The 21,359-nt window shown below is 37.6% G+C and overlaps 1 protein-coding gene across 6 annotated transcripts in view; it reads left to right on the top strand.

Annotated features, from left to right (window-relative positions):
• CTNNA2 (catenin (cadherin-associated protein), alpha 2) overlaps positions 1-20,814 on the top strand; it is a 1,228,212-nt gene extending 1,207,398 nt beyond the window's left edge. For 3 of the 6 annotated variants that reach the window (XM_011968327.1, XM_011968326.1, XM_011968331.1), the window contains one exon: positions 19,549-20,814. In XM_011968327.1, coding sequence (XP_011823717.1) covers positions 19,549-19,836 — 288 coding nt within the window. In that variant the 3' untranslated portion in view covers positions 19,837-20,814. The remainder of the gene's footprint in view (positions 1-19,548) is intronic. The other 3 variants (XM_011968328.1, XM_011968325.1, XM_011968330.1) reach the window with 1 other exon arrangement.
• Positions 20,815-21,359: the final 545 nt, after the last annotated feature.

Here is a 21,359-nt window from a genome sequence, read left to right as displayed (position 1 = left end):
AACTTCAGCAAAGTCTCAGGATACAAAATTAATGTACAAAAATCACAAGCATTCCTATATACCAATAACAGACAAACAGAGAGTCAAATCATGAGTGAACTCCCATTCACAATTGCTACAAAGAGAATAAAATACCTAGGAATACAAATTACAAGGGATGTGAAGAACCTCTTCAAGGAGGACTACAAACCACTGCTCAACGAAATAAAAGAGGACACAAACAAATGGAAGAACATTCCATGCTTATGGATAGGAAGAATGAATATCGTGAAAATGGCAATACTACTCAAAGTAATTTATAGATTCAATGCTATCTCCATCAAGCTACCATTGACTTTCTTCACATAATTGGCAAAAAAAAAAAAAAAAAACACTTTAAATTTCATGTGGAACCAAAAAAGAGCCCACATAGCCAAGACAATCCTAAGCCAAAAGAACAAAGCTGGAGGCATCAGGCTACCTGACTTCAAACTATACTACAAGGCTACAGTAACAAAAATAGCATGGTACTGGTACCAAACCAGAGATATAAACCAATGGATCAGAACAGAGGCCTCAGAAATAACACCACACATCTACAACCATCTGATCTTTGACAAACCTGACAAAAACAAGAAATGGGGAAAGGATTCCCTAACTGTATGCAGAAAGCTGAAATTGGATCCCTTCCTTACACCTTATACAAAACCTATTCTTTGTAGTTTTTTGAAACTCAAAACTCATATTTAGTTGCTCTGCAAACAGTTTAAAAGTCTTTTTTCTATGTTTTTGAGGGAATTAAGGTAGGTAACTCCTGCCTACAGCATACCAGCTTTTCTGGGAGGTTGAGGACTTTGTTTCCCAGTAGCCTTCTCTTGCTGAGTTATACTGGCAGATAGAAGCTGCCAATGAAGGCTTTGACTGGTGCAATGATCCCCATCTTATGAGGAATCTGAAAAGCATTGGGAAGAGTTAGGCTTGGGGTGCAGTTCTTACAAGTGTATGCCCTCCATTAAGTGGAACAAGAACTGAATGCTGACTTTCAATAGCTGGCTCTATGACCTGAGCAAGTTGCTTCACCTCTCTGAGCCCCATTTTCTCAGTGATAAAGGGAAAATGATATTAGTATCTACTTCATTGATTTATTATTAGGATTAATGGTATTGATGTGCATGATACATTTAGCACAGAGTCCAGAATGTAGGTGTACTAAATAAATGAGTAGGTATTTTTTGTTTTCTCCCCACAAAAGACAATAGTCTTTTGGATAATGTTGGTGCCCTCCAGTTCTTATATCGTGTCTACCCCAAGCAAGGTGCTTGACATAACAGCAGTGAGCAAGCAGCCAAGGTATCTGCTCTCATCAAGACTGCATTCTTTTGTCACTCGGAGTCCTCAAGGAGTCACTGACAGAGAGGGGATAGTTGAAAATACAGAAAGGAATGACTTCAATAGAAGTGAAACAGTGATTGTCACATTTCACTCTGTAAATGAATCACATGGATAGCCAACCAAAATGGAGATTCCTGAAATCCACAGTTCTGAAACTCAGCTCTGAGAAGGGATCAGGAATCTGTATTTTATTCCTAAATGTTCCTGATGCAGATGATTCATGGATCACACTTTTAAAAACACTGGTCTAGGAAGTGGAGGAAAGAGAAACCTATAGGCTATAGTGAGAATTTCTCCGGACAGTTTAATCCCTTTCCTAGTCCCTTTTCTAGGAAAACTGGGTTTGCTTCTTTAGGCTGATTCAGTCTAGCCTAGTTTGGATAATTCTTTACTATAGGAAGCTTGTTGTAGTTATCCACGGTAGGATGTTTAAGAACATCTTTGGCTTCTCCCAACTAGATGCCTGTAGCAACTTTTATTCTCCAGCAGTGATAATCACAAATGGCTCCAAACATTGCTGAATGTATCCTGGAGTAGGTGGCAAAATTACCTGCAGATGAGAACCATAGGACTAGTTGAAATCTTGACCTTTCACTTAGGATATACATACTGCTTTAAATAGAGTCTTTCACGTCTTCCCTCTGGAAGGGTGGAAGATGGCAGATAAAGTAGTTCAAGATTTATCTGCCAACCTCATTTCCAGCTGGGTGTCAGTGGGTGGAGGTACACTTCTCTAAAAGAAAGACCCCTGAGAGCCTATCACAGTCGTCCTCTAGACATAACCTTCCTACAAAGGTCTCCATTTGCATCTTTACCTGGTTATCCCCAAATCTTCCTGCCTTAGAGCTTATGTATTTCTATTTCCAATGGTAATTAAGAGTTTCAGTGAAAATGTTTTCATACCACTTTTTTAGAAAACCTTTTCATATATCATTACATATTTACCTAGTCTCTCTGTACGTTTTAAAATTTTTGCTCATGCCTGTAAATCCCAGCACTTTGGGAGAGGCCAAGGCAGGCGGATCACAAGGTCAAAAGATCGACACCACACTGGCCAACATGGTAAAACCCCGTCTTTACTAAAAATACAAAAATTAGCTGAGCATGTTGGCATGCACCTGTAATCCCAGCTACTCGGGAGACTGAGGCAGGAGAATCGCTTGAACCTGGGAGATGGAGGTTGCAGTGAGCCGAGATCAGGCCACTGCACTCCAGCCTAGTGCCAGAGCAAGACTCCGTCTCAAAAATAAATTTTTACATGGTGAGAGAATGAGTAACTACATTTTAAAAAATAAAAAAACTAAAGTGATACTTAAAATAATAGTTTTAATAATGTTAAGAACATAAGGCTAAGGATTCCCTGGAGATTCAAATTGTTTCTGTGTTTGTTCATATATATTATGATGATGAGTAACTCTGCAATGCTGAAATTAGTGCTGGGTGAGCCCTAAAAACCAAGCAAGTTGTAGGTAGAAGCTGAAGAAGTTGCATGGCTTAGCATTCATTTTTTAAAAGAAAATTGGAGAACTGTAACAGGCAGTGACTTCAGATATAACAGAAATCATGCTTTCTTTCAAAGATATACCTGTAGTATAATTGAATAACTTTTCCTGGCATTTTTTAATGTATCAGGTAAAGGAATAATGAGGCAACCTTTACATCGCGTAATAAATATGGAGGTGATTTAACTTTGTCAAAGGCTAGATTCACAGAGACTCTAAGATAGCAATTGTGCCATGAGGAAACTTTCATCTTAAGCATGATTTTTAGTGGGTGTAAGATACTGTATCATGCCCTCTACAACCCTTTAATGTTTATCTTTGTTCCTTGGTTAAAAGTTGTCATCTTATTGGATGTTAAAGATAGTCCCTTTTTTTTTTTTCAAGGAAATTTTCCAATTTCATGAACTTGAGGCTTTCTTTCAAATAAACCACTAATTTTTTTTTAATTTTTATTTTTTTAGCAACATTATTATGCATTCCCAGTCCTCTGAGGATTCGATTTCCTTTAATCTGTTGTTTTGAAAGTTTCTTGTATAACCCAACCTCGTTGCAAGGGAACAGACAATACGTTGTCTATCCACGGAGGCTCTTTGTTGGAGCAAAGAGATGATATTTCCAGTTTTAGATTGAAGGGAATCCTTTGGCGCTTTTGCTGAATTTTCCCTAAAGTACATTCACTCCAGGAGAAACAGACTAGAAGGTTCCAATTAGGCCAAGCCCTGGCAGGCACCTATATGGAGAAGTATCCTGGCTTGTTAGGAGAACCACCTTACATCTTTTATTTAAAGGCAGTTGGAACTGTGGTATATTGATAATGCACTATACCTGAGGACAGAGGTCATGCGCTTGAATCCCTGGTAATTGTCTATTAGCTAGCAAGATCTTCCTCCCTAAGCCTCAGTTTCCTATCTGTCGAATGATGTGCCTAAAGTGATGTGCACTTTTTTTTTTTTTTGGCGGGGGGGAGAATTAAGTGATAGTAGCATATAGGAGAGATCTAATTGGTTGGGAGGTTCAATATGTTTTGAATCTTGAAAAAAATAAAGTAGATTAACCAGTAGACAAGTGCTAATCAACTTTTATTGATTATTAAATTGATGCATAAGACCAGCCGACTGATAAATAATTGATGTTCAGGGACAGCCTGCACTGAGCAAACATAAGAGAATCCTTCACAGCACAGACCATCTCCATAATCCCCATTTGCACAGTGAATCCCAGTATAGTTTATATGGTTCTAGCCTTAGTGGCGAACATATGAGTAAAGGGGGCAAGAAGGTACTTATTCATAAAGACCCAGAAATCTAGTTGTGGCAACATGACCACATATACAAAGTCTTGGAGGACAAAGCAGTAAAAAAGTAATGATTTGATTCTAAAATAAATGGCAACCAGATTTAAGGTGGCATCACCAAGGACAGGCTCATCAATGAGCTGACAGCTCCTATTGAAAGAATGGTCTACCTTCATATTTTGGTTGACTTTTTTTTTCTTTTTGTGCTGCACTCCAAAGCCAAATTTAAGGGCCCCAAGCATGTTTTCTGTGTTCTATATTTTGGAAACTGTATTTCCTGACCATTCTTTGTAATTGGAAAAAGATAAGATTATAACTAGGCTTACCCCATGAGTACTTCAGGTGGAAGAAGAAAACTTTTAGAAATACTTTTCTCTTGTTTTGCTAGGGCTTATCATGCCCTCATGCTATGCTGGTCATCTATTGGAATACCTTCTCCTCTGGAGCCAAGACCCTGGGCCTGAGGCACCAAGGAGTTCTAATAAATTAAAATGAAGATCCCAAAAGAACTTCCCAAAGGTACCCAGAGGTGATGTAATAATCTTTTATAGTCACAGACTTCTCTAAAATTTAACAAGTACTTTATTTTCTCACTTGGACCTCAGAATAACTCACAAAAGTATATTGTTATTAACCCCTTTTTACAATTGAAAAAATAGAAACTCAAGGAGATTACAGAGTGTCCAAGCTTTCACAGCCAGTAACTGGGACAGCCAAGACTTAGAGCCAGTTTCTCTAATGTATTATCTTGTTCTTTGTGCAGTGTAAGGATGGTGCTGGTATCTCTGTGCTCTGTAGACTAGTGGTTGAACAAGAAATAGAGGGAATAGCATGTTTCAGATGTTATAGATAACAGGTAATATGTATTAGGTTCTTATAAATTATATTATCAGCCTCACATTTCATGGTGTGTGCTGCATGACACATTAAAAGATTATGTTGTAAAAGTTTTTAAATTTTTTGATAAATAAGTGGTATATAATGTTTAGGGATAAGGAGAATTAGAAGTTGTATTTAATCAAGTTTTCTGTGAACATGTAGACAGCTTTTTTGGTTGCTGGCAAGAAAATGAAAAAGTAGAAGATGATGTTCCCTGCTATTTGACTAATTCATATCTCAGGTGAATCATGATTGCAAGATTGGGAGTTTGTACAACTTTTCTCCCCTTATGGCTTAAGGAAGTTTCACCTCATTACTGTTTCGTCACATGACTCACGCTTATGAACAGTTAAAACACATCATAAGGCATGTTTCCCTCCACATAAATAACATCAATAGCCAGGAATAAAGATTTAGGGCAGGAAAAGCCTATGGGAGATCTGCCTGGTCAAAGAAGACTGTATGTTCTACCCAGATATGAATTTTATGAGCCTTCAAGTAGACCCAAAAAAGTTAACTTTTCTCTATTTTGATTTTCTCATATATAAAAAGCAGGAATGATGGTATTCAATTTGTACATCTTATAAAGATCAATTTATTAAGGCACAAGCACTATATCTAGCAAGCATATAATTCTGTGCCTCTTAGATGCTGGTGCTATTAATGGAGGAGATGATTCTTAAAGAAATATCAGTATTTTATAAACAGAAAAAATTAAATGATTTAAATTGTGTCCGTGTTTTTGAGCAAAAACTGATCTTGAAATGCTAACATGCAAGATACAGTAAGAGGAAGAGGATGTAGATTTGTTTTGCAATTTGGCTAAAGTTTACTTTCACTTTTGTTTCTCCGAATTCCACTCTCCTGACAATCTCATGAATTTGGAAGAATGAATAGGTGATAAGAATGGATACTGAACTAGGCATTGTGCCCTAGTTTTGTGTCTTTGGACAAGCCTTTCATGTCCTATTTCCCCACCCATAACATTACAATGCTTCAACAACATCTCGGCAAATATTTATGGAGGACCCATATGCCAGGCACTGTTTTAGATGTTTGGGATATAATGGGAGGTGGTGAACAAGAAACATAAAAATATGAGGATATAAGAATGTTAAAATAGAGAAAGTATGGCAAATTGAGGCATAAGGATGGACATGGAGCTGCAATTTCAAAAGTATGGCTTGGGTAGTTTTCACCAAGATGCCGATATTTGAATAAAGATCAGATGGATGTGAGGGAGCAAGCCTTACAGGTATCTCAGGTGGGGAAGAGTTTTCTAGGCAGAAGAAATAGTAAATGCTAAGGCCTTGCATTGCAAACATGACTGGTCTTTCTGAACAGTAAACAAGAAACCAGTATTTAGGAGTTGAGTTAATCAGAGCAAAATCACACGTATTGGGCCCCATGTGAAGACCGTTTTGATAGATTTGGATTTAACTCAGTCTGTGATTGAGGAGCCACTCCAGGTTGTTAAGATAAGTGATATTGAGTTCATGTAGCAGGATCGTTCTGGCTTCCATTTGAGAATAAACGGGGTAAAGGGTGGGAAGCAAGGAAACTAGTTAGGGGAAGCTTTAGTAACAAGCCAGTAAGAGGTTCTGATGAGTTGGCCAAGTGGATAAGAGTGAAAAAGATGAAAAAAGACCAAGTAATAGATATGTTTTGAAGATGTTGCTGACAGGACATGATGGCAGATTAAATGTTGAGTTGGAGAAAACAGTTGTAGCATAAGATTCTGGGTATTTAACCAAAGCAGTGGGAAGAACTGTGTTGCCAATAACTGAGATGAAGAGGACTGCAAAAGGATCAGGTTGGGGCAAGGGTGGAGTTAATCATAGAGCTCTCACTGTCTCTGGAAGGTTGGGAACAGTCCACAAGAAAAGGCTTACAGATGCTTAGATCATTCTCTTCATGTCAAGTGGTGGTTTTTGTGAAGATAACTGATATTTGAATACAGATCAGATGGATGTGAGGGAGCAAGTCTTACAGGTATCTCAGGGTAGGAAGAGATTTTTACTTTTAAAGAACTTTTATGAGGTAGAAGTAAGTTTAGTTGTTGTTCAAGATCTTGTAGTTAGTGATCCATCCAATCAAGGTTTGAACTCAGTATGAGTTGTTAAGGATGCCCTTTGCTATTTTTTTTTTTTTTGATATGTATCGTCTTGCCTTTTCCTGACTTTTATAGCAAGAACCTGAAGTACAATTTAGATGGAAGATAGATAATAGAATGGTTACAACTCATTGTTAAAAGTAATAGAAAACCCCTACCTGCATCTGTGATCGTGTACACGGTAATCATTTGAAAATTATTTGAATGTGTGTTAATGTTAGTGGTGGATTTACAGCTCATAATGGAAAGAGCAGTGACCAAGAAGAAAGAAAATGATTTGGAGGGCATTTATTCTGTGTCTACTCAAAAAATATTTTAAAGTAGACAGAAAAAAAAGCATTCAGTTATTAAAATCCCATGGATCAACTGCTCAAATTTAAAACTAATTTAATTAAAATTACTGATTTTTAAACTATTGTACTAAAGACCTCTTATGAGCCCTTAAATGATGATAGCATTTCCTCTTAATTTCTGTAATGAAAAAAGAGTTGAAATTTTAGGTTACTGTAGTGAATTATTTTATACAGCTACATGTATGTCTAACATTTCACTTCAATTTTCTGTGCTATAGTTAAGAGCTCATTCTTTATGAATTATGTGAGGAGAAATTATATTAGAGGTAGAAGTGATATTAATATACTCTTAATTGGAGCAATGACTGCACAGGTGACATGAGTCAAATCATAGCCCTCTCCTATGCAGTTCTGTATAGAAGGCCCATATTGGATATGGTAAATGGTTTCATCTTGATTGCTAACTCTCACCAATTGCTGGTGTTTGAGCTATGTGTTGAGAAGAATGCTGAGACCATGGCTAGGATCAGTAGGAAAAAAGGACCTGATTGATTGGGCATATCTGCTAAGGATACTGATGAAGAAATGGCAGTATGTGTGTCACACACTAATCATCCTTGTTTTATTGGTTCTAGTAAGGGCTTAGAGCATTGACAAGTATGAGTTGTCTTGAGGATGCCCATAGCTATTTTTTTTTTATATGTATCTTCTTGCCTTTTCCTGACTTTTATAGCCATTAGCCCAGGCACTGTCCTTTTCAGTAACCTTGGATTTGTTCTTTGGAAGGTCTTTTCATATAACCTGACATTTGCTACCTTATTTGGTTAATAAATGTGTGCACAGAAGTACCAAAGGCAGCAAGATGGCTGTGCTTATGTTCTGGGAAGCTAGTTGGATGAGATTTTCAAGTAATCCTAAAGAATATGTAGATTTGAAACTGGGAATTTATTGGTGGACTTAGATGCTGAGATAAGGTCATTCTTAGCTGGAGATGGTGGATGCTGGCTTCAGTGGTTTAAGACCAAATAAAAGATTAAAAATTATGCATTTATAACCTGCTTTGTAGCAAAATACAGTTAAAGATTTAGGAAACAATGATAGGGAACCCAAGTGTTTGTGTTTCAAAGGAGATAAACCCAGGGCTTTGGGAGATTTGGCCTTCAATGTTTGGTGGGCACTTCCAAACAAGAAGGGGCTCCCTTTTAGGGGTAGTGAGGAATCTCAACTGGGGTCTGACAACAGTGTATACTCAGAGTCGAATGAAGTAAGGTGTCATCCTTTATGATGTAACACCATTTGTTTTTTAATATGAGATATTTATAAATGATATTCTTAACCAAAATGAGTAGCTAGAATTTGGGGAAGTTTAGATCCTTGAAGTGGTTGTATAAAATATTTTACATGGACTGTTTATTTTGATGATTCCCAAGTTAGATATTTAAACATCAGCTTCCCAGGCTAGATTACCTTTCTTCCACGTTCTAGTAGAGCCATCTTGACTCTCTATTATCAGTATTCCTTACCAAGTCCTAAATGTTCTTAGATATTTTAGGTGTCACATCTTTACATACAATTCCTATGTTTTCTTGCACTCAGTCTTGACTACCCCTTTATTCCATCTAAAGTATTCAATAGTGCTAGAAAAGATACATAAGTGTTGGTATTTTCCTATTCCCCTCATGAACTTCTCCATTCCTTATCCCTAAAACTGTAAGATTTAGGCACTGAGACCAAGCCAAGATGGTGGTAGCTTCAGTAAGAAGAGAGTTAAAGAAAGTCTAAAGTGCTGAATGGGGGAAACTTTGAAAGGAAAAAAAGTAAGGAGGAAGATGTAGGAAAAGAGAAATAAAAATTTTACAAGACCATGTTTGGACTCACCTGGTGATTTAAGGAAAGGTGGGTCACAGTAATAATAAAAGCTGAGATTTGTTAAGGGCTTATCATGTGCCAGGCACTCAACTTCAGTGGCATTATCTCATTTAATGTTTTATAAGACTAGAAAGTGCCATTTTCATTTTTACTTTTAAAGAACTTTTATGAGGTAGAGGTAAATTTAGTAGTTGTTCAAGATCTTGTAGTTAGTGATCCATCCAATCAAGGTTTGAACTCAAACCTTAATTTCAAAGGTTTGTCCTACTTGAAGGTAGGACAGATGAAAGCATGCATGTAAGAATGTATCACTAGAGACAGAGAGTGCACAGGAGAGGAAGAAAGAGGTGGGGAAGAGGTGATCACACAAAAGCGGCTGGGGTCCCAAGGAGAGGCAGCAAACACTCAATGGGAACGGAATCGCTCTGCTCTCTCCTCATCCTGGACCTCAGTTGCAACAGAGACTTTGACTAGCTATTTCTATATACCTGATGAGGAGAGGATCACAACCTGCATGGGTGTTTACATCCCCTGAATAATGTCACATTAGGACATAGCTCCTAGGGCTTAGATGAGAAGGGAAGTGAAAAAATGAAGAATCATTCTGGATCTTCAGATTTTGCTCATTTTCCAGGCACAGTACTCCACCAACCTGCACCCAAACCACAGCCTTTGACTCATCTAGTCTACTTTTCTCTCAGTGATTATGCATTGCATGCTGGAGGGTAGGAGCCATTTTGCAAGTTATTAAATGGCCTTCAGTACTTAGCAGCAGATACCACGTTCATACGAGCAGGGTCATTTAGTGGCACTTTGACCTATTTTATGAAAACGTACTTCTCGTGGGTTCTTAGACAATGGTTCCTCTTACATTTGTCTTATGGTCATGATGATACCACCTAGGGAGGGAGGAAGGTGGAAATAGAGGGATCAAAGGTGTTGATGCTCTGCTAGCTGGCTCTCCTATCAGTAAGGCAAAAAGGAGGCTTAGCTCCTTGCAGAATTATTTATAAGGCATAAACGTTGGGTGATCAAGACATGCTGATGCACAGAATCAGGGATGACAAGATGAACAGTTAATGCCTTACATATTCATGTGACATAAGGACTGTCTCTCTGCCTAAGAATATTTCCCAGTTATGGGGGGGTACCTGAAAGTCTGTTGGCTCTTTGTTGCATAATTCCTCATGAGTTTTTTGTTACATGGAAACCAATAACTTAGAGGAGGTCTCTAGCAGGAGATCCTGAAGGGTTGGGATAAGGGAGGGTGTTGAAAGGAAGCAAGGAAAGAAGAAGTATAGGAAAAGAAGGTGGAGACTGGTTGGAGGAACAGGTGTCTCTGTTCCTAACTTTCCAAGGGCCAACCTGTCAGCACTCCCACTTATCTTCAAGATTTCCATGTTAAAAAGAATGCCTTGTTTTGGGTTGAGCAAAAACTGTTCTGCCTTTATTGGTGAGAAAAAAAAATGGCTCTAAGCCATATTTAGGAAATTTGTTGACTATAATTAAGCTTTCATGGGAGTCCCCAAGGTTTACTTACCTATAATTGAAAAAATGCAAATGAAGACAGTTAATCAGTGGACTGGCCAACTATGAAGCACTACTACCTACCTAAATGAATTAAAAATGAAGACACAAATATGTCCAGTTGAGAAAGTTACCGGAGAGCCAATTGGTAAATTTCTCAGCAAGGCTGAGAAATTTTTCTTAGCCTGACTGAGCCTGCAGTGTGCCTTTCTGCTAAGGTCTTTGCCAATTTAATCTTGAGCCATTCCATGAAGATTTCCTAACAACTGGCCTTCAGCACTGGCTGATTCTCTGGCATTACTTAAAGGAAGCCCTGAAGGAAAGGTAACAGACCTCTCGTCCTCTTTTCTGTGTAATTGATCCATTACTTAGAGCTGGAAAATATTTGCTTTACAAATCCTGTTGTCAAATGGGAATACCCTTGGAATTAGAAACTCTTCAGGAGTTATCACATAGAATTTCACTTATCAGGGATCAGTATGTGTTGTAATATTAACTCTTTTAATGTGGTTTTATTTGAGACATAGTCTCTTTCTGTCACCCAGGGTGGAGTGCAGTGGCTCCATCTCAGCTCACTGCAACCTCCTCCTCCTGGGTTCAAGTGATTCTCCTGCCTCAGCCTCCCCACTAGCTGGGATTACAGGCACCTGCCAACATGCCTGGCTAATTTTTGTATTTTTAGTAGAGATGGGGTTTCACCATGTTGACCAAACTGGTCTCGAGCTCCTGGCCTCAAGTGATCCGCCCACCTCAGCCTCCTAAAATGCTGGGATTATAGGCGTGAACCACCATGCCCAGCCTTGAAGTTTTGTTTTGTTTTGTTTTTTTATAACAACTAAATACAACATATCTGTGATGCTCACTTTTACCTCTAACACCATCCTTCCTTGTTAAAATATGCAGCCAATTTTTATCACCTGATTTAAAATCATCCCCTAAATGTTTTACATTTCTGTTAATACTTACATCTTCTCCTTAATTAGCAAATCATAATATGGTATTAGTACAAAAAAGTGCACAATATGTCCCTGAAAATCAGCTGTGGAAACAAAAGTGTAAACGCAACATCCTTTAGATAAAAATATTTGTTGGCCAGGCACGGTGGCTCATGCCGATAATCCCAGCACTTTGGGAGGTTGAGGTGGGCGGATCATGAGGTCAGGAGTTCAAGACCAGCCTAACCAACATGGTGAAACCCAGTCTCTACTAAAAACACACAAATTAGCCAGGCATGGCGGCACACATCTGTAATCCCAGCTACTCAGGAGGCTGAGGCAGGAGAATCGCTTGAACCTGGTAGGCAGAGGTTGCAGTGAGCCGAGATTGTGCCACTGCACTCCAGCCTGGGTGACGGCAAGACAACATCTCAAATAAAATTGTCAGTATCAAACAATATTTGATAGCTAGTAAAGAAAACACTAGAAATCAAACAAGTTAATTCAAATATACAAGTAGCACTACAATGGATGATGTATCTGTGTCATAAACAGAATCAAGTTTTTTTGGACAACCCTGTTAAAATGTGCCCTCTTGAGAGGTAAATAAGTTTCCTTTCCCACACTACTTAGCGGATTCTGAGGGAGCAAGGTGCCTGATTGATTAATAATGCCTGCCATGGACACTATGGATGACAGTTTGTTTGATGAGAAAGAGTAAGTGGACTCCAACAGAGAATTGAGAGCTTGCTATCAAGGAAATTGTCTTTTTGTGAGCATATAAACATTCTGAAGTAACTTAAGTGGGGAAAGATGCGATTAGGCTGCACCTTTTCACCATGTCTTTGTTTACCTGAGTTATTTATTACCCTGGACTTTCTAGAGTTTTTAAAAAAGTGTTATGGATATAGACTCTGGAAAATGTACACAGATATTTCAAGGTATTTCAAATGTGTCACCGTTTCTAAGGACATCAAATATGTCTTCAAAGCCTCGTGGATTTTTAAAACATGAAATGTTCTTCTTGGAGGATAATAGGCTCCAATGCTCTGGGTTTCTAACCTCCAATTCATTAACAGCAAAGCTGACTTGTAGCAAAAAATTTTTTTCCTTGCAAGCAATTTGTGACTCCTTTGAGGGAGATAACAGTTTAAATATAAATAAATGACCAGCTCCAGTGGAAAGATTCCAGTTTTCTTGAGGTGTTTGCTTTCAATTTATTGCCAATTCTCCCATCACAGCTTCCTCCCCTGAAAACCTACTCTAGGTCTGAACATGTTTAGAATAACCCCATCAAAATCGTTCTTGTTCTTATATGTTAAAGCTATGTTATTCCCATTTTAAAATGTTGCAAAAGACTAAAGTTGACTTTACACATATTTTAGCATTATCAAAATCATTAGTGTTATTGGCTCTGACTTAAAATAATGAAAATAAAATAGCAAGGCCCAGATGGAACTGGTTCCTTCTTCCAGACATTTCTAAGCCATTTGAAGGAATCAAAGCAAACACCTCAGTTCTTTTATTTCAAAATCACCTTCCAAATGGATTTGGCTTATTTTATTCTATTTAGCTTAGCCAGCAGTCCCATGACATTTGCATTATTTTTAATCCAATGACAGATTGCTTTGTACTTTGGATTTTCATGAACTGCCATTTGTTTCATTAATTTTTGTTACTAGATGATCAGCTTTTTTGAAAAAGGACATACAATCTGAAAATTGATCTCTCTCCATGCATATTGTAAATGTATGAATTCAGAACACACATTCAAATCCCAATTCTCTTCTTTAATCGTATGCCCAGCCTCTACAAATTAACATTCTAAGACATTTACTATGTGATATCATCTGCAATGTGTCCCCTACCTGTTTTATAGTATTTTTCACTTTTGACAATACTATTATTTGTTTTTAAAGCGAGCTTTTACTAAATAGCATTTATTTTATTTCCATTTTACCCCAGGAAGTTCACCATTCTGAAGGGTAAAAGACTGCTAATTACTTAACTATTCCCTACATAACCAAGGAAGGTTATTTTCTATGCAAGTAAAATACTTGTTGATGATGTTATATCTTAGATTAGTAAAAGGATAGTAATGTTGATTTTAAAGGTCTTAGGCTGAGAAACTTTTTTGTAAATTTATTGAACCTTTTGACCTGGTGTGTGGATTTAATATTTGATTTAGATTGTATTATTTAATCTTTGTAAAAACAATAAGGAATATGAAAGGATGAAATCAAACATATTTTATACACCTACAGTATGCAGACCACCACCATATATGAAACAGTTGGGAAGATCAATATAAGCAAAATGTGATTTTTTAACATTTACTCCCATAAATACAATTGGCCCTCTGGTAAACCACCTAAGTGTAACACACACACTCAAACTCAGTATGTCCAGAGTTATACTCAGCATTGTAGCACTTCAACATCCTTCTTATTTCCACAATCTCAGTTAAGAGCATTGATGTATACCAAGTTGGACTAGTTAGGTATTTCAGAATTGTCCTTCCTTATCACTGTTAACCATTCAGTCACCAACACCCTCTTATTAAAGAGTGTTTAGATATGCTCACAACAAAGCTTGTTTTCCCGTCTCCTATCCCTACCTGACTCAAGGTAAATCCCTATTCCTTTTGTTCATTTAGCATCTCGCATCCTACTGAAACACTATATACCGTGTTAAAACCTTTAGTTTGTGTCTGTTTTTCTCATTGTACTGTGAGCTCTTGTATTTCAGTGCTTTTTTCTATTTATGTTTCCATACCCAACACTTAAGCACAGTAGTTGGCAAAAAGTATTCAATAGGCATCTGAAGAAATACTTGGATGAATGTGTAGATGGAAAAATGTAGGGATACACTGGAGGATAAAAAGTCAGTGATAATTCAGCATTTCAAGAGGTGTAGTAGCACTTTCCTTTGAAAGAATGTAGTTGACTTCTGCAGTCGAATTCTGTTTCTGTTGAAACTGAACGCCTGTTGCAACGTAAGTCCTGTGTGAATGAAGTAGCATGCAGCTAAGGATATAGGCTTTCACAGATATTCAGTTGATAACATAAGCTGTACAAGAGTCATTTCAAATACTTACGTTTTTCACCTTTGATGATATAAGGAATTAGGCTGCACAAATATCAATAAATGGAAGAATCACAATTCAGATAAGTCTTTCTGCCCATTCAAAATACAAAATGAGGGGAGTATAGACAACAGAACTCTATTAGAAGTTGAGTGGTATTAAGAAGAGTAGGAATAGAGGCAGGGGAAAAAAAGACAATGTCCTATAGATAGGCCTATAAAACAGCTCTCCTGCCCCTATTTGCTTTTCATGGACTATAATAGCACAAGATGTGAGGAAACATCTGTTTTCTTTTAAACATAATATTTTGATATTTTAAAAGAATCATAACAATTAGGAGAAGTCTAATTCCTGTGGTTAGGAACAGCAGACACCTATGGGATTGAATAGGGAGAATGAGTGTAGCAGATCTTGGTAGATTTTGAGGGCTGAGGATTCATCTGCTCTGGATGGCTCTGGGAAATAGCATGGAGGAACGGTGAGAGCATGGGCTCAGTGGTTAGATGGCCTGGGTTTATATCTTGGTTTCACCACATGTTCGCAGTGTGATAATGGGCAAACTGTATGCTTCTAAGTCTCAATTGGTCAAAATACTATTACCTGTCTTAGGGCTGGTTGTTAGATTAAATGAAACTCAGGAAACTAGTTCAGAAAACAGCACATGGTCTAATTTGTTAAATGTATGCTCTTGTTTTTATTGAAACTAGCTGAAAATAAGCAGTTTCTCTTAGGTTAGATACAGGAACTTAATGGGATATTCTATAAGAATACAAAAGGTCCTTAACTAGGAAAAGGTGGATATGTCTTATTCAGGTCAGCTTGAGGAAGGGCTGAGAAGTGGTTGAATTTTGATGCCAATTTAAAACTAGCAACACTGGACCAGGTAAAGGATTCGATGACTAATAAGAGTAGCTGAGCCCTGCCTAGTATAAATGTGCTTCAGAGTAGTGGGACAAATTAGCAGAGATCAGATTCCAGTCTCTATTTCCGTAAGGGTGACTCAAGGCCAGGAAGAACAAGGAAGGGCTGAGCTCCAGGCAGCAACATACCTGAGGCCAGAGGCTACTCAGTGAGGATTTGGGCTATGAGGATGAGACAAAGAATCACAGATTGGGAGAGATGAGGCACTTGTCCGACATAGCCATGATGTTAAAAGGATGTTGCCCGGTTTAGAGGACAGGCTTCCAGCCTGTTCATTCGTAGAAACAACTTCATTTTGGATAGGTAATAACTAAAAAACAAGACCTGAGACATTAAGTGATGTTTCGGGGGAATATTGCTCCATGGTGGAGTTCAAATGAGTGAGCTTTGGAGAGAGATGGTACTGGTCCTAATCCCTACTTTGCCAATGACTGCAGGGACAACTTATGTTACTTCCCTAAGCTTCAACTTCCTCACTTTTTAAATGGGGAGTAATAATCATTCCTACTTCAAGAATTTTTGAAAATTAAATCACACAATTAAAAGGACTCAGTCAATGTCAGGCGACTAGTAAGTGCTCACTGAATTTTGATTATTTTGAAAACTTCACTTATACATATTCACTGTAAGTCACAAAATAGAATGCAATGATGTTAAATAAGTGTTCCTAAACTTTGTATTTAAAAAATCTTGCCATGCAGCTTTATTCTAGTATCTTTTCTTTAGGAAGTGAATTTTTAGCCAACACTTGCCAATTAGAAAGCAGAGGTTTGGTACCATTTTGGAAAGGCATTTTAAATTGGAAAGAATTGTGATTGTGCCCTTAATGATCTAAATCTGAAAGTGGGTCTACAGAAAAGGGCAAGATGTAACCTTTGGAAATTCAACTTTTTGTTTGTGGAAATATTTTTTCCAGTTTAGTTGGCTGGATCTCTCACCTCCTCACTTTACCTTGCTACAAATTCAAGATCTGCCTTAGCAGGCGGCTCGAACAAAATTCTTGACTTAATGTTTCAAAGCTTTCTCACTCTCAAACAATGTATTAGGTTTATTTACAGGATTCCTGCATCAGGCTTGAAAAGCAAAGGGGTTCTGAAGAAGAGGCAGGCTCTGGTATTTTTGCTGCAGAATTAAACACCATCTATCTGAAAATGGAATCTGTGGTAAAAATCTCCAAATTTACTTGTAATCCCTTCTCTTCAGAGCAACTCAGTTCTCCCAAGAGACACTCTTTGGGGACCATTTAATAGCAATATATCAGCTTGTTCTACTTCTACTAATTCTGTTGCCCAAAGCAAATCAACCAAACGTCCCTGTCATATTTTACCCTTTATTTACTCATAGCACACGATAGAATTAACTAATTTTATGAATTAACTTTACTCATTTTTGAAACCTGACAGACTTACAAAGAACTGTGCATTGGCCAAAGGTGTTAGGTATTTAGCTTCTAAAGAAACCATGACTTATCTGCTGCTGATTGTTTCCAACATTTTGTTGTCTCATCTCTGTCTTTCATTATTTACACTTCTACCTGGGGGTAAGATGGGAAAGACGAAAAAGTAAAATTCAGTGAGATAACTGGCTATGATATTAGCAAACTTGTGTATGACAGAAGTCCTGAAATCATTGGATAAAGTAAACCATCAAGACAGTCTTTAGGTTTCATTAATCCAGTAGTTCTCAAACTTTGGCAAGTATCAGAACCCCCTGGATGGCTAGCTAGTTAAAGCAAAGATTGCAAGGTTTTGATTCAGTACGTTTTGGATTGGGCCTGATAAATGTGATTTCTAACAGATTCCCGGGTGATGCTGATGCTCTTGCACCTCAGGGACCAGGCTTTGAGAACCACCCCACTAATTCATGTGTGGCTTCTCTCCTGTTAACATGAATAACCTAGAGTTTGCTTTTCCTTAATTATCTTTAGAAATTTAGGCTGTATAAACTAAACAGTTTGGGGTTAAGCAGTGATTTTGGTATATGTACATTTTGTATGGCATAATAAAAGTGATCAAGTAAGTGGCTTACTCCATCCATTTGGTTGAGTTAATTCACAATGCAATTATATAAAACATCTTCCATTGTTTTCCCCATTGGTCAGACTACAAGCTTTTCTGGTGATGGAAAAATTGAGCTCATTTGATTGACATTTTTTAAAACACAGAACAACATTAATTTAGCTTAAATAAGGGATATGGAACAAAAAGCAGCCAAAGGAACAGTATCACAGTGGTGTTAGATGCAACTTCTGATAACCTCAATACTGCATGGGACATATTTTTGTTAATAAGGAATGACACACAAAGCTAAAGTGAATTACGTCAGCTGGGAGAACCATAAGATCTACAGTCTCTGTTTAAACACTTTCTTAGTCACCTAGCCCCCAGAAGGCTTAATGCAGCTACAGTTCATGAATTACAGGATATACAACAAATAATCTCTACAACTAGGAACAGCATACTTAGGAACATCTTTGCTTCCTTCAGTTAACTGTAATTGATATATTTTGTTAGTTGATGTTATGAGAAGTCTGATGAAAGATCAGACTATGCTCAAACATCCCTGAGGCTGGAATAATATTTGCAGTTCAGCTGTTAATTCTTCTCTTTCACTAGGTCACATGTAGAATCCTGGCTGAAGGAGAGTCTAGGAGATGCATTGTTGAGCCTCACCAATCCTGAGCTGAGGATATAGAAATAGTGTGTAGATAAATAGGTACTTCCACTGATTGGGCTATAAAATTGAGATGTAACCCCACCATCTATGCCCAGGCAGTGAACAAAAAGAAGGTTGAAGCAGATATTGAATGATCTAGTATACAGTACTCATCACACTAACTAGTTAAAGACAGAAAAAAGGTAACCCAAAATATTCCTGGCCTGAAAGTCTTGTGATGGTCATGACTTTCAGGTCACAAAAAATTGTGACTTGTCATGGGATTTTTAAAAGCCATCCTATCCAACAGAGTGGCAGTATAGATGAGTAGTAGTGCAGGTTTTAAAGACTAAAACCTGTGCTAGTTACTGGACTTCTGCATGTATCAGCTCTCTCATTCTAAAAGGGCATGACAGGCCTATATCATAGAGTTGTTAACGAGAGCTAAGTGGGAAAAAACAAATTTCTTATCATAGTATTTGGCACATAGTAAGTACTCAATATTTCATTAATGAATGGATGGGAGGGTCTCACTGAATGCTATGAGATCCTGACATAATATCAGTATTTATATAGAAGGTATATTCAGGACCTGTTAATAAATAGTTAAATTGATACTCTAAGCTCAATTAACACCTCATAGAAGCAAGAGCACCCATGGACTGTTCTTCTGCTTAAATGACTGTATCCTCACCAACCCTGAGCTCAAGATGTAGAAATAGCCTATAGATAGATAGATAGATACTTCCATTGGTCGGGCCATAAAATTGAGATGTAACCCCTTATAACTTTTTTTCTTTAGTGTCTGCCAAAAGCTTGTCCAACATTTGAGTAATTGTCACCATTGCTAATTACCCTAATGTAATAATATGAGATGTTCCACTTTGGAAAACTTCTGTTACCTTGGAATTCCTAACTGTTAAGATGAGGGCTTTGCCATTAGCTGTATTGAGATTTTAGAAATCTTAACTTGTGATAATTTGCTCCTTTTCAGCAATACTATTTATTTGCACAAGGAAAACTTTAACTGTGAAAGTATATCACCATCTTGTGAATTTGGGGCTTCCGTTGACCCACATGTATCTCATTCTTTTCCCACTGTAGCTGGACAGTGCCACATCGCTTATCCAGGCAGCTAAAAACCTGATGAATGCTGTTGTCCTCACGGTGAAAGCATCCTATGTGGCCTCAACCAAATACCAGAAGGTCTATGGGACAGCAGCTGTCAACTCACCTGTTGTGTCTTGGAAGATGAAGGCTCCAGAGAAGAAGCCCCTTGTGAAGAGAGAAAAGCCTGAAGAATTCCAGACACGAGTTCGACGAGGTTCTCAGAAGAAACACATTTCGCCTGTACAGGCTTTAAGTGAATTCAAAGCAATGGATTCCTTCTAGGACGATAGGTTTTAACAAGAAAGCTTTTTTTCTTTTCTTTCTTTTTCTTTTTAATTCCATTTTGTATGCATACCTGCCGGCTCGTATGCCTCTGGCATGGGGAAATTAAGGGAACAGTGTCTGTTTGCATGTATGATGAGATGAGATCAATACTACTGATCCATCTGTAGCCTGGGAAGGAGACAGGACATTCCTGTACTGAGGTGGCACAGAGCTGTCCTTTGCAACATTCTCATAAAATTGGGCACAGAGTTCGCATTGGCGCAACATTTATGGGAGTGGGAGGGATGGGGAAAATAAACTTAACTCTACAAAAGCAAACTCTAATGCATGCAAGAATCATTAGGTTGGCAGGTATATTCATAAGTGAAAAATTTGGAAGTGTAATGGTAGAACATAAAACTTGTATTGCTTCTGTTTCAGTGCAAAAATGTACTAGCCAATACGCTTAAGTGTGTGGCCCACGAATTGAACAATTTAACCTTGAAGTCTATATCCGTGATATTATGTCGATTTTTAACTGAGGGGAAATTAACTAGTCCAGCCTAAAATGCTTCTTTTAATCTGCATTCTGTTTTCTCTTCTAGTTGTGCCATTACTAGTGATCATGGTTTTTTTTTTTTTTTTCCCCTTTACTGAAAACAATAAACATCTATTTGAGACAATTAAAATCCTTCTGGGGGCACTGGAAGCACAATACGGTGACCAATCTTGCTTTGTTTTTTTTTCTTTAATTTGAACTATGATTTTGCTAGAAATAGAAGGCCCAGTGGTGGAATATTAGAGGGAAGGAAACTGACAACGTGTGAAAGTTAGAGGCAAATACATAGGTGTAGCTTGGACTGCTGGTATCTAATATACCATTGTATTCACTAACTCGAAATAAACACATTTAATCTTGACATCTCAAGTATGTTTTCTTTTTTTAAGTATGTACTTAATAAAGATTAGAGTATCTTCCTGAAAATTCATTAAAAATGCATTATGTTTTGGTTTGTTTTTAGATTAGGGATAAAATAGATGATATCCAAATAATTCTGTCATTTCTAGAGTTCACATATTTATTTTGTGGTTTTTCCATTTGTCTTCATTCACTTTCATATTGCATTGAAAATGACAGTCTTTTTAATAGAAAAGCCAATTAATTTCAAAATATTTTATTCATTTTAGACTTTTCCCCTTTAAGCTGGAAAAACAGGACCTCTGTCCCATTATTAAAAAGTAGCGATAATATTTCAGCTATGAACTGAGAAATGGGAAAAAAACCCCAAATAGTCACCTGAATTCGCCAAACTACTCTCATTGGAATGATTCCTACAAGTTTTCACATTACTATGTCTCCAAAAGACTTCTGGTAAATACCCATGTTTCTTTTCTTAGCAAAGTGATAACACATTGGGAGTCATGAACACCTGAGCTTACATGCAAGATCCCAAAGGGAAGGAGCTATAAGGGAGGTGTGGAAGGAGAAAAAGCTTAATCTAAAATTTTATTAAGAAATGATTCTGCTCAAACCACTGCTT

The sequence above is a fragment of the Mandrillus leucophaeus genome, unplaced genomic scaffold (assembly GCF_000951045.1).
Source record: "Mandrillus leucophaeus isolate KB7577 unplaced genomic scaffold, Mleu.le_1.0 Scaffold84, whole genome shotgun sequence".
Classification (NCBI taxonomy): Eukaryota; Metazoa; Chordata; class Mammalia; order Primates; family Cercopithecidae; genus Mandrillus; species Mandrillus leucophaeus.
Note: the sequence above shows the minus strand (reverse complement) of the source record. Positions and strands in the feature narration are given on the sequence as shown.